Below are 13,982 nucleotides of genomic sequence, written 5' to 3'. Positions count from 1 at the left end.
GTTACAATAAGCGTCCTGCTAATGGTTTGAGTTCATGTTGTGCCCATTTTTATTTTGAATTGGAATCTTTCTTTACCAGCTGAGCCACACAGGAAGCCCAAGAATACTGGAGTGGGTAGCCTATCCCTTCTCCAGCGGAACTTCCCTACCCAGGAATCAAACTAGGATCTCCTGCTTCGCAGGCAGATTCTTTCCCAACTGAGCTATCAGGGAATCTTTCTATCTCTGGGCCAAATTTTAAAATCAATTATAGTTGTTTTAAGAAAGTACCGTTTCTAATAAGAGGTGTGTTACAAAGATTTTAGAATGTTTACTGAGAAACACCATTGGAGAATAGAAAAATATGGACCGGATATCCCCCATATGGATATCCCCCATAACCCCAGCTCCTTTCATCTCACGCAGTGCCTATAAAGTCAGTTCTGAAGGCTTTGACTCCAGGGAAGGCCTCATAATTTTGCAAATACCATTTATACTTCATAGAAACGTAATGGACCAGACCACATAGAGAGAATACTATACAGCAAAAGTGATACTATACAAGTCTGTTTGACATTTTTATAATAAGAAAACAAGGCTAATATATCTGTAACATTAGGGGAAAAGCACAGATTCTTCCAGTTTGTAATGATTCATAAAAATCACTTAATGAAATTAACTTTTTAAATTACAGATATTGAGATAGGATTCCTCCCATGGCTAATGAATGAAGTTGACAAAACCATGGAGTCCAGCATGGTGGGAAGAACAGTGCTTGACAGTAAGTTCTTTTTTTTTTTTTGACAGTAAGTTCTTTTATGTTATTGAAAAGTCATCTCTGAAATTTTTCAGTAAAAAGAACATACAGAAAAAGGATGTTAATTTTACAGTTTTGGTTCTTAAATTTTCAGTATATCAATTCTATTAACAAAGTGAAGTGAAGTTGCTCAGTCGTGTCTGACTCTTTGCGACCCCATGGACTGTAGCATACCAGGCTCCTCCATCCATGGGATTTTCCAGGCAAGGGTACTGGAGTGGGTTACCATTTAACAAAGGTACCTATTTTTACCTTCAGTATTATTTTTGGTTCTTTTATAATTTGATCAGAATTAACATCTTCTGTCATTACTTTATAAATCATATTCTGTTAAAACAGGCATTGAATAGAATTCCTTTAAGTGGCACAGAAGGTACATATTGCTGACTTGGTATAAAAGGTCATGATACAGGGAAGGGACAAGGCCTGGTGAATATTTTAGACTCATCTATAAGCGAGCGTTATAACTACTAAAATATGAAAAGTCATAGTGATTTCTGTACGTACAATTTTCAGTGTTGATTCGTGAGGTGGTTGAGAGACGACTGAATCTCTATGAGCAGAAGGAGGGCAGGCACGCCCCTGTGAGGCCTGAGTATGGACTCGGTAGTCCCGGAGGAACAAGAGAGCCCCTGGTGGGTTTTGAATCCCAGGATCAGGGTGCATCCCAGGCCCAGAGACCCCTTCCAGACAGAGACTCCCTACAGAGAACGCCGTACGACGCAAGGTACGCGGAGAGAGTGTCATCCCGGGAGAGGCAGCTCGCGGAAGAAAATGACGAACTGACAGAAATGAGGAAATCTTCCAAGAGGGAGGAGCTGTTGCAATAGAGGGAGCCCCAGCGCCATGGAGCCAGTCAGCACTGCAGCCAATCAGGTAACGATGCGTGAGTCCCCTCAGCTCATGGAAATTATGTTGTGTTTAGTCAGCGTGTCTTTTTGTCTCATGGACTGGGCAAATCAAATATGTTGAAATAATAAAACTAATTTTTTAAATGAAACCTTATTTATTTAATAGTAGACTCTTTAGGAGCCATACTGTAACTCTAATGAGAATTATGTCTAATTTCAAGCTTCCTATTACCAGTATATATAACTAATATTTGTTTCCTTACTCCTTCCATCACCACTATATAACCAATATATTTTTCCTTATTTGTCCCATGACCACTACATATCACTAATACATTTTTCTTTAGTTTTGTAGTTTCTTTCTCTTTTTTTAGTAAGTATGATATTTAATGTTAGATACCAGTTCTGTTAGCCACTGAGCTTTTCTTCTCTGTAGAAAAACTGTTTAATTTACCCCAGGCAGGAATCCCTCAAGGTTGGGTTCCTGAAAGCCCCAGTGTTCTCTCCTTGCAAATAGCAAGAAATATACCCTTGTCTGTATAAAGTTAAACACTTACCTGTTCCATCTTCAGTATTCAAGTAAAGCTCTCATCTATTTGTTCACATTCCTGCTATTAAAAAATTTCAGGCAATACCAATGAAGCTAAAGGTCCCTCCTCAGATAGCCTGTGTCATCCATCAAACCATTCTATGTACCCTCCAGGCCTTTTATAAGATATTTCTGGAGATAAAGATTTGAACATCTGGCAATATATGGGTTATAGTACTTGCATTTTCACCTAACAGTCTATCTTAGACTTTTCAACATCAGTACATATAAATACTTTTTTTTGAATGTGGTCAGATACAACTGTATTATAGGTAATTGCCATTTGACTTTTTAATCTGAACTTATTTGGTGATGTGAAAATCAGATATTTTTTACCTCTAAAGTTATATTAGAGATATAAAACTCTGGCTTAAAACTCAACGTTCAAAAAACTAAGATCATGGCATCCGATCCTATCACTTCATGGCAAATAGATGGGGAAACAATGGAAACAGTGACAGACTTTATTTTCTTGGGCTCCAAAATCACTGCAGATGGTGACTGCAGCCATGAAATTAAAAGACGCTTGCTCCTTGGAAGAAAAGCTATGACCAACCTAGATAGTGTATTAAAAAGCAGAGATATTACTTTGCCAACAAAGGTCCATCTAGTCAAAGCTCTGGTTTTTCCATTAGTCACATATGGATGTGAGAGTTGGACCATAAAGAAAGCTGAGCGCCGAAGAATTGATACTTTTGAACTGTGGTGCTGGAGAACACTCCTGAGAGTCCCTTGGACTGCAAGGAGATCCAACTAGTCAATCCTAAAGGAAATCAGTCCTGAATATTCATTGGAAGGACTGATGCTGAAGCTCCAATACTTTGGCCACCTGATGCAAAGAAATGCCTCATTGAAAAGACCCTGATGCTGGGAAAGATTGAAGGCAGGAGGAGTAAGGGGAACGACAGAGGATGGCATCACCAACTCAAAGGACATGTGTTTGAGCAAGCTCTGGGAGGTGGTGATGGACAGGGAGGCCTGGCATGCTGCAGTCCGTGGGGTTGCAAAGAGTCAGACACAACTGAGCGACTGAACTGAACTGAAAGTTATATTAATCTCTAATCAGTGATGTCTTCTGAGGCTTCAGATACAGTCTATTTTTCTCAGAATATTTGTGAAAATATAAGCTGTATTGGTTTGAAATAGCTTGCAGTTATTATCACATTTACCTTAGTTTCTTTTTAAACGTGGCATTAAAAATACATAAGAACATCTTTCTCCATTTGTAAAAAGAACTGCGCTGTATGTCTCGGTAGCACTTCTCATGATTCTCAAACTAATTGCCCACATTTTATATCCCTACATCATTTTAACGGCAGAGCAGCCCTTCTGAGGTAGATGTGACGATGTTTTTATTTTCGTTTTCAATCAGTCATTGGTCTGTTCAGTCAGCAAGTGTTAACTGAGTGCCTGCTGTGTGCTGAGCACCACACGGAACCTGCTGTTACAGCCTCACAGTGGAGCTGAGCGAAGCAGGGCTGAGAGAGGAAACCACAGCTCAGGGATTCTAAGGGGTTTTCGGTAAAGTGACCAGCCTAGCAAGTGATGGGATGAAAGCTGGAGCCCAGATGCCCTTCCTTGCAATCTACTATCCTTTTCTTCTCAACAACCTTGCACTTTTGTGAGGTACAAAGAATAAATAAATTATTGAATTAACAGCATTTAAAAAAATGCAATCTGTCCCCTTTCATTGCTGAGTTAGTTCCATCTTCTTAAACAGTCTGTGATTATCGTAAAATTTGTTGCTGCTGTTGTTTAGTTGCTCAGTCGTGTCCAGCTCTTTGGACTGGAGCACGCCAGGCTTCTCTGTCCATGGGATTTCCCAGGCAAGAAATACTAGAGTGAGTTGCCATGCCCTCCTCCAGGGGATCTTCCCAGTCCAGGGATCCAATCCCCATCTCCTGCATTGGCAGGTGGATTCTTTACCACTGAGCCACCAGGGAAGCCTCAGTGATCATCCTAAGATTTACAAGATACTAATTTTGGTGATAAGACCAGGAATTCTTTTTTTTTTTTAATTTTAAGAATGCTTTCAAAATGGAGTGAAGGTTGATTATCTTCTACAATTCTAATCCTCCTTCTCAGTAACACTTTGCAGATACTTTGCTAAACTTCTCATTCTGAGTTCCATAATTCCATAAGTTAATTCAGTTTATTAAAGAAACCTAAGTCTGTAGACCACCATACTGAAGCTAGTTAAGCTTAACTGCCTATTCCATCCTAGAGAGAAACAGAAATAATCAAGAGGTTAGGACACTGTCCCTGTGAAAAAAACGTGGAGAAGCTGGTGATACATTATCTGTAGAAAAAGAAAAATGTTGAGTGGAAACTGAATTATCTGTGCTCACATTTGCTCATGTTCTTCTTAGGAGTTCTGGTCCTTTCTGTTTTCAGCTAACACTAAGAGCTGAGGAATGCTGGTGTGGCCTGAGAAGTCACTCAGCAGTACAGCATGGTCAACAGCAGACACCAGAGCCAGACCAGCTGGTCTTGAGTTCACCACATGCAAGGAGGTTGCCCCTTTAGTTAGGGAAAAGAACTGGTTTATTTTGAAAGCAGATGGGAGAGTGGAGGTCTTGCAGAAAGAAGTCGTATTTGGAGATGATAATTCCTCTAAAACTCGTAATGGGCGTGGGAGAAGTGGCATAGCATAGCAAAACACTATGGTATAATCATCAGAAGGTTAATCATGCTCATTTCTTCTCACCTTAAAACTTTCATTTACTTGTCAATGTTGTTAAAATGTATCAATCATATCAGCTAAGTTTTTAATCTACAACTTTTAGATTTAGCTTTCATATGCTTTATTTACTATGCAAAATCTGATACATTCTGCTTTTCTCTTTTGTTTGTAGGTGAATCACAGCAATTTTTATAAATTGCTATAAATTTGTATAATTTTTAATATATTCTAGAGCTCAAAAGCCATAGCCATTTATCTCAGTTTATTTAGCATAAAAGCATTCCGGGGGCTTCCCTTGCAGTCCAGTGGTTAAGACTCCAAGCTCCCAGTGCAGGGCCATAGGTTTCACCCCTGGTTGGAGAACTAAGATCCCATATGCCACACAATGTGGCCAAAAAAATAAAATTTTAAAAATAAAGGCATTCTGAAAAAGCCCAAATATGCATTTAATTTCCCCATAGACCAATTAGTACCTATTGTTTTTTTTGCCATAGCTCCAAGATCTAACCAGAACCAACCTTTTCCAAGTTTGTTCACAGTCAGAGACCCAAACAAAAACGTTACAGATCAGGTGTCACTATCATGAAAAACTACTGTTAATGCTGTGGGATTGATGTCTATAATTCTCCCTTTGAATTGGAACATATTTACCTTTTTGTTTTAGTGCTTTCAACTTACAAATTAAAATTTAATAAACTGATAGTTTAGATGATACTTTTTGTTTTTCTTAAATCTTGAGAATATAATTAATGAAATATATGACTTAAAAGATATGGTATTACTGGCTTCCCAGGTGGAGGCTAGTGGTAAAGAATCCACCTGCCAATCAGGAGACACAAGAGATGTGGATTCGATCCCTGGGTCTGGAAGATCCCCTGGAGGAGGAGATGGCCACCTGCTCCAGTATTCTTGCCTAGAAAATTCCATGGAGAGAAGAGCCTGCCAGGCTACAGTCTATGAGGCTGCAGAGAGGCAGATACAACTGAGCGCACAGGCACACACACAAAAGATACAGTAATGGTTAAAGGTTTGCTTATAAATAAAATCAGTCAAGATATTGAAGTTTGAAATTTCAGTATAAAAATATAACATTTAAAGGATTTTTAAATTGTTTTTGAAAATAAAATTTGAAATACTAATACATTTTTATTACCATATGCATTTATAACATAAATTATGTATTTTATTATATATTTTTATTTTTGATAATGATTATATATGATGGTCTTCTAACATTTTGGATTCGGAGAAGGCAATGAGACCCCACTCCAGTACTCTTGCCTGGAAAATCCCATGGACAGAGGAGCCTGGTAGGCTGCAGTCCATGGGGTTGCTAAGAGTCGGACACGACTGAGCGACTTCACTTTGACTTTTCACTTTCATGCATTGGAGAAGGAAATGGCAACCCACTCCAGTGTTCTTGCCTGGAGAATCCCAGGGACGGGGGAGCCTGGTGGGCTGCCATCTGTGGGGTCGCACAGAGTCGTACACGACTGAAGCGACTTGGCAGCAGCAGCAGCAGCAGCGGCATTTTGGATTATATTGATACCTGTTTTTTACCACTAGGTGTCAGTAAATCCCTAAAGCAAAATTAACCTGCTTCCAACTTCAAACATAATTTAATGACCATAAAGAGACCTTGGTAGAGAAAAGAGTTCAAAAATATATTGTACTCCTTGGAGAAGCTAGACTCACACTGAGTATTTTATCTTGCCCCCAGGTTATCTGCCAGCTCTATAGAGGTGGCAGTGGACTCCACCCTATATCTCAGACCCTTAAAATGGTAGTGTCAGAATAGACTTTAGCTGTTGTATAATCCAGCCTCCTATCCAATACAGTATCCTTAACAGGTGGTCACTTGGTCTTTGTTTAGTCACTGAGGATGGGGCTTTCCCTTTTTAAGCTGCCCTAGAACAGCAATTCTTACATAGTTTTGTCTCCCCAGGCTCAAGACATGGTAAATACTTACTCAAGTACATTGTTGCACAATTCTCATGATTAGAAATTTCTTTTACACTGAGTCAAAATCTGTCCCGTTATGCGTGCTAAGTTGCCTCAATCATATCCGACTGTTTGCAACCTGACGGACTGTAGCCCACCAGGCTCCTCTGTTCATAGGATCCTCCGGGCAAGAATACTAGAGTGGATCGCCATGCCCTCCCTCCTCCAGGGGATCTTCCCAACCCAGGGACCAAACCCACATCTCTTATGTCCCCTGCACTGGCAGGAGGGTTCTTTACCTCCTGCCACCTGGGAAGTGCCACCTGGGAAGCCCCTGTCCCATTATAACCTATGCCTTTTGGTTTATAACCTATAATCAACTGGCATGATTATGGTGGAGAGAGACAGAATAATTTTATTTACATACCAGCCCTATCCTATACTCCAATAGTTTTTTGGGGTTTGTTTTTTTTTTTTCTTTTTTTTTTCCCAGATTTTTCTTTCTCCCAATGAAGTACCACCACTCATCCCAATTATTCCTCATAGAGAATAGTTTCAGAACTTTCCCACTCTCCATCCTGGTTACTATTACTTTGAAATTTCTGTTTGGTCAAAGTCATCTTAAAACATGTTTCCCAGAATTAGGTATACTACTATCAGATCAGATCAGATCAGTCGCTCAGTCGTGTCCGACTCTGCGACCCCATGAATCGCCGCACACCAGGCCTCCCTGTCCATCACCAACTCCTGGAGGTCACTGACACTCAGGTCCATTGAGTCAGTGATGCCATCCAGCCATCTCATCTTCTGTCGTCCCCTTCTCCTCTTGCCCCTAATCCCTCCCAGCATCAGAGTCTTATTTCCAATGAGTCAACTCTTCACATGAGGTGGCCAAAGTACTGGAGTTTCAGCTTTAGCATCATTCCTTCCAAAGAAATCCCAGGGCTGATCTCCTTCAGAATGGACTGGTTGGATCTCCTTGGCAGTCCAAGGGACTCTCAAGAGTCTTTTCCAACACCACAGTTCAAAAGCATCAATTCTTCGGCACTCAGCCTTCTTCACAGTCCAACTCTCACATCCATACATGATAATCAAACTTAGCAAGGAGTATTGTGAAACGTTGTCTCCCCTGATTTGGATATTACCAACTCACTTCCTTTAAATTCAGATGTCTAGAAACCTCATTTTTAGAGCGTAAGAGAGGGAAGGCCAAAGTGACTTCTGAGTTGCCATTTTGCCATGTGGACCATCCAAAGCTATTTCAACATTGCTACCCAATTTGGCTGTTTTTTAGCCCCACAGCATATTAGAAGTAGCATATTAACAAGGAGATGGGGACCACTATGGGAAGACTGTAGGCTAAAACTTATTAGGGAAAAAGGTACATGGAAAAGCAGGGGAAAATAGATAGCTCAAAAGGCATAGCAGTCTGGGGCCAAAGTTGAATATCCCTCAGCAGGTCTTGAATACATGATTACTTTACAACACAGGACAGAAATTAGTGTTTATGGAAGAGGGACTCTGGAATTGGTAGAGTAGGGACCTCTGAAAATCAGCTCCTCCATAAAAGCAACAAGAACACAGGCCCAAAAAAAAAAATTTTTGTCAAAAAATAACATTTTTTAAATTCTGGAAATTAACCAAAGACTTGGAACGGTGAAGAGCACTTATTCAAGAAAAGTGGCTGAATCTCCAAAGAGTCAGCTTTGTGGCATTTTAATTTGCCCTATTCCCATCCCATTCTTCCCAGCTCCACAATAACCTTGAAAACCAACAGACTCAAAACCATGGTAACTGAGAAAACCAGAAGCCTGTCAGCCACTGGAGGGACTAAACATGCCGAGAGCTCCCCAGAAAAGCCACATCCCCAGAAATCTGTCAGTATGCGACCTGTCTGGCAGCTCCCTGGATAAGTTCTTTTAAGAGCTTATCTTTATTTGACCTGACTCAGAGCTTGCTCGGTGAGGAAAGTCCCAGCAGCGGGGCATTTGTTTAAAAATAGAAAATCAGCAATCAGCAGCAATAGTCTAACATCACAGCTACCCGGGGTGGAAATGCGAGTTGGAGCAAACAGAGGCTGACCAGAATACTTGAAAAGGAAATCTGAGGAATGAGAGGTCTGTAGGGGGTTTTGAAAAGTTTCAACATATTCCCAGGAATCTGTAAGTATAGGGTACTTTGTAGGGCTGCTTACAGCTCAGGAAAGACCTGGGAAGGCCCTCATCTCTCATCTCAGGCTGACATCGAGGATCTACACAAGCAGAAGCTGAGAGCAAAGTCAGAGTTGTAAACTGCTAAAATATTGGAGCCATGTCTTAACACACAGAGAACCCTCAGCGCAAAGTGTAAGACTTACTGATTCAGGACATTTAAGAAATCTCTTTAATCATTAGCTACCCACTAAGCTAGCTGAGCAGACTTCAGGGGCAGCACAAAGAATACAGGCTTTACAGAATTTGTTCATGAAGGCCATCAAACAGACAAACACCAACAAAAAACCCAAGTTGAAGAGGTAGAGCCAGAATCTGATATCCAGAGTTACCACATTTTGACTCTCTGAAATGTTTGTATTTCAACCAAAAAAATACAAGACATGCAAAAAATAAAGTATGGCCAGTGCAGAAGCAAAAAAAAAAAAAAAACAGTTGATAGAAACTGTCCCTGAGAAAGTTCAAATTTTGAACCTACTTGACAGACATTAATCAGCAATTGTAAATATGTACAAAAAACTAAAGGAAACCATGTATAAATAAAGTATGAGAATGATTCTCACCAAAAAGTGAATATCAAGAGATAGAAATCATAAAAAGGAACCAAATAGAAATTCTGGTGTTGAAAAATATAACTGAAATGAACAATTAACCAGAGGGTCTCAGATGTGAACTGTTAGAAGAAAGAAGCCATGATGTTAAATCAAACTGATATTATCTACTCTGAAATGAAAAAAAATGAAGAGAGCCTCAGAGACCTCAGCCACTGGAGGGACTAAACATGCCCTATACTGAGACACTGTAAGAATACCAGCAGGTACACAGTACAAATCCCAGAAGTGGGGGAAAGAAAGGAGCAAAAAGAACATTTGAAGAAACCATGGCTGAAAACATCAATGGGATGCAAAAAAAAAAGTTAATATTTACACCCAAGAAGTTCAGTGAATTTCATGTATAATAAACTCAAAGAGATCCACAACTGCCGAGAGACAAAGACAGTTCTGAAACAGTGTTGGGGAGGGGGATATTCCACCCCACCCATCTTGAGTTCTTCTGGCTGGTCTAATGTCTAATCATTAAATTGACACAGGACAGATTAACAGGAGGGAAAAAAAAAATCAATTGCATTTGTATGCACAGAGGTATCATAGAAATAGGACCCCCAAAGTCACCAAAACAAATTGTTTGAATATCATTTTTAGACAACAAAACAATTATTTGTAAATGTCAACAAAACAAAGGGGCTTGTGCTTAGAGCAGCAGAGAAATGAAGTAACAGTATTTCTTCACAGAGCTTTCTTAGCCTTGAATCCCTAACTGTGTTGTTAAGGATGCTTTCTACCCTCCTGGTGTAGGGAGGATACCTTCTTCACATGGGAGATTTATTTCCCACTCTTAAGAAGTAAGGAGTTGGGGGCACAGTGGGTTTTTTATATGCTTTTTTTTTTTTTCACTGACTGTTTCTCAAGTAACTTTAATTCAAAACCATCAATATGCCCTGAGGCATATTTGGGTACAGCATGCCTTGGGTGTCAACAGCAGCAAGACAAAAATAGCTCATCATATACAAAGACTCCTCAATATTAGCAACTTATTTTTATTCAGACACCATAGAGATCAGAAGACAATGAAATTATATACTCAAGAGTGCTAAAAGAAAAAAGATGCCATTCAGGAATTTTATATCCAACAAAACTGTTCTTAAAAATGCAGGAGAAAGTAGGCAATCTGAATAAGCCTATATCTATTCACTTCAGTTCAGTTCAGTTCAGTCGCTCAGTCGTGTCCAACTCTTTGTGACCCCATGAATTGCAGCACACCAGGCCTCCCTGTCCATCACCAACTCCCAGAGTTCACTCAAACTCATGTCCATTGAGTCGATGATGCCATCCAGCCATCTCATCCTCTGTCGTCCCCTTATCCTCCTGCCCCCAGTACCTCCCAGCATCAGAGTCTTTTCCAATGAGTCAATTCTTCACATGAGGTGGCCAAGGTATCGGAGTTTCAGCCTCAGCATCAGTTCTTAATGAATACCCAGGACTGATCTCCTTTAGGATGGACTGGTTGAATCTCCTTGCAGTCCAAGGGACTCTCAAGAGTCTTCTCCAACACCACAGTTCAAAAGCATCAATTCTTCAGTGCTCAGCTTTCTTCACAGTCCAACTCTCACATCCATACATGACCACTGGAAAAACCATAGCCTTGACTAGACGGACCTTTGTTGGCAAAGTAATGTCTCTGCTTTTGAATATGCTATCTAGGTTAGTCATAACTTTCCTTCCAAGGAGTAAGCATCTTTTAATTTCATGGCTGCAATCACCATCTGCAGTCTTTATTAAATATATTGAATTAACAACCTTACAAAACAGAAAACACCAGGTCCACATGAGTTCTCTGGGGGATTCTACCAAACACCATTTAACAAATTATACCCGTTCTCTACAGTTTCTTTCACATGATAAAAATAGAAGGAATACTTCCTAACCTACTCTATAAGACCAACATTAAATACCAAAATTAGACATTGCAAGAAAATTACAGACCAATATCTCTCATGAACCTAGTTGGAAAAATCTGCAGCAAAATACTAGGATATTCAATTCAACAATGTATAATAGAAATTATAAACCATGACTTAGTAGATTTATCCCAGGAATGCCAGATTGGTTTAACATTTCAAATTCAGTTAATGTAATCTGTCACAGAAACAGGCTTAAAAAGAAACACCACATGATCATATCAATAGATGCAGCAATAGCATTTGACAAAATTCAACACCCATTCATGATTTGGAAAAAGAAAAATCCCTCAGTAAGTAGAAATGAGGGTAATTTTATAAGGAATAGCTACCAAAAAAAAAAAAAAAAGACACGTTAGGGCTAACACCATGGTGACAAACTAGAATCTTTCCCACTAGGATCAGTTATAGCGCAAGGATGTCCTCTCTGACCATTCCTTTTCAATATACTGAGTCCCAGGTAATGCAGTAAAACAAGGAAATAACAAGTATATAGATTGACAATGAAGAAATAAAACTATTTGTTTGCAGATGACATGATTGTCGATGTAGAAAATCCCAAAGAATCACCAAAAAGATTCCTGAAACTAGTAGTAAGGTGGCAAAATGGAAGATTAATATAAACATTTATCGCTTTCCTATATACCAGCAATTGACAAAGGAATTTAAAATTAAAATCACTAACATTAGAACCTCCCCAAAATGAAATACTTAGTTATAAGTCTAACAAAATGTGTATAAGATTTATATGAGGAAAACTACAAAACTGATGAATGAAATCAAACTAAGTGGAGAAACATTTCATGTTGATGAATAGGGCAACTCAAGATTGTCAAAATGTCAGTTCCTCCCAACTTGATCTATAGATTCAATGCAATCCCAATCAAAATCCCAGCTAATGAGCTTACAGATATCAACAAACTGATGATGTGGAGAGGCAAAAGACCCAGAAGAGCCAATACAGTATTGAAGGGTCAAAACACAGTGGGCATTATGTGAGGATTGGACCATAAAGAAGGCTGAGCACCAAGAACTGATGCTTTTGAACAGTGGTACTGGAGAAGACTCTTGAGAGTCCCTTGGACAGCAAGGAGATCAAACCAGTCCATCCTAAAGGAAATCAGTCCTGAATATTCATTGGAAGGACAGATGCTGAAGCTGAAACTCCAATACTTTGGCCACCTGATGTGAAGAGCCAACTCATTGGAAAAGACCCTGATGCTGGGAAAGATTGAAGGCAGGAGGAAAAGGGGATGACACAGGATAAGATGGTTGGATGGCATCACCGACTTGATGGACATGAGTTTGAGCAAGCACCGGAAGGTGGTGATGGACAGGGAAGCATGGGGTACTGTAGTTCATGGGGTCTCAAAGAGTCGGATGTGCCTGAGCAACTGAACAGCAGCAACAAGCCAACCACACCGGGAATAGCAGAGACCTCCCTCAGCCCTATAAGAGGCATTTAGGAAAACCCCACAGCTAACATCATAACCTAATGTGAAAGACTGAATGCTTTTCCCCCCTAAGATCAGGAACAAAAATATCTATTGTTGCCACTTGTATTCAGCATTGTACTGGAAGTTCTGGCAATGGCAGTTTGGCAGGAAAAATAAATGCATCTAACATCCGGATTGGAAAGGAAAAGTAAAACTCTTAACTGCAGAAGACAATGCCTTGTGTATTCATTCATGCGTCCTCAGTCGTGTCTGACTCTTTGAGACCTCACAGACTGTAGCCTACCAGGCTCCTCTGTCCATGGGATTTCCCAGGCATGACTACCGGAGTGGATTGGCATTTCCTCTTCCAGGGGATCTTCCTGACCCAGGGATCAAACCTGGATCTCCCACATGTCTTGGCAGGTAGATTCTTTACCATGGTGCCACAGGGGAAGCCTTGTGTATAGAAACTTTAAAAATTGACAAAAAGAATACTAGAATTAACAGAGTTCAACAAGTTTTCAGCCTATAAAATCAATAGTATGCAAAAGTCAATTATATTTCTACATATTGACAGTTAACAGTCTGAAAGGAAATTAAAGTAATTTTATTTATAATAGCACCAAAAGGGATAAAATACTTAGTTCAGTTCAGTTGCTCAGTCGTGTCTGACTCTGCCTCCCTGTCCATCACCAGCTCCCGGAGTCCACCCAAACCCATGTCCATTGAGTCAGTGATGCCATCCAACCATCTCATCTTCTGTCATCCCCTTCTCCTGCCCTCAATCTTTCCCAGCATCAGGGTCTTTTCAAATGAGTCAGCTCTTCGAATCAGGTGGCCAAAGTATTGGAATTTCAGCCTCAGCATCAGTCCTTCCAATGAACACCCAGGACTAATCTCCTTTTAGGATGGACTGGTTGGATAAAATACTTAAGTACTAATTTAATCAAAGAGGTGC

General features: G+C 40.0%; 1 protein-coding gene across 3 annotated transcripts in view; it reads left to right on the top strand.

The window, feature by feature from the left end:
* The window catches only part of RSPH3 (radial spoke head 3), a 42,494-nt gene that overhangs the window by 15,789 nt on the left and 12,723 nt on the right, over window positions 1–13,982 (top strand). Inside the window, exons 7-9 of one of the 3 annotated variants that reach the window (XM_055536125.1) lie at window positions 674–760; window positions 1,313–1,672; window positions 5,713–5,962. In XM_055536125.1, the coding sequence (XP_055392100.1) occupies window positions 674–760; window positions 1,313–1,626 (401 nt within the window). In that variant the 3' untranslated portion in view covers window positions 1,627–1,672; window positions 5,713–5,962. Of the gene's footprint in view, window positions 1–673; window positions 761–1,312; window positions 2,358–5,712; window positions 5,963–13,982 lie in introns of those variants that run through there. The other 2 variants (XM_055536124.1, XM_055536123.1) reach the window with 2 other exon arrangements.

Source organism: Bubalus kerabau, chromosome 9, assembly GCF_029407905.1.
Source record: "Bubalus kerabau isolate K-KA32 ecotype Philippines breed swamp buffalo chromosome 9, PCC_UOA_SB_1v2, whole genome shotgun sequence".
In the NCBI taxonomy this organism is placed as follows: Eukaryota; Metazoa; Chordata; class Mammalia; order Artiodactyla; family Bovidae; genus Bubalus; species Bubalus kerabau.
This window is presented reverse-complemented; position numbering and strand designations above follow the sequence as displayed.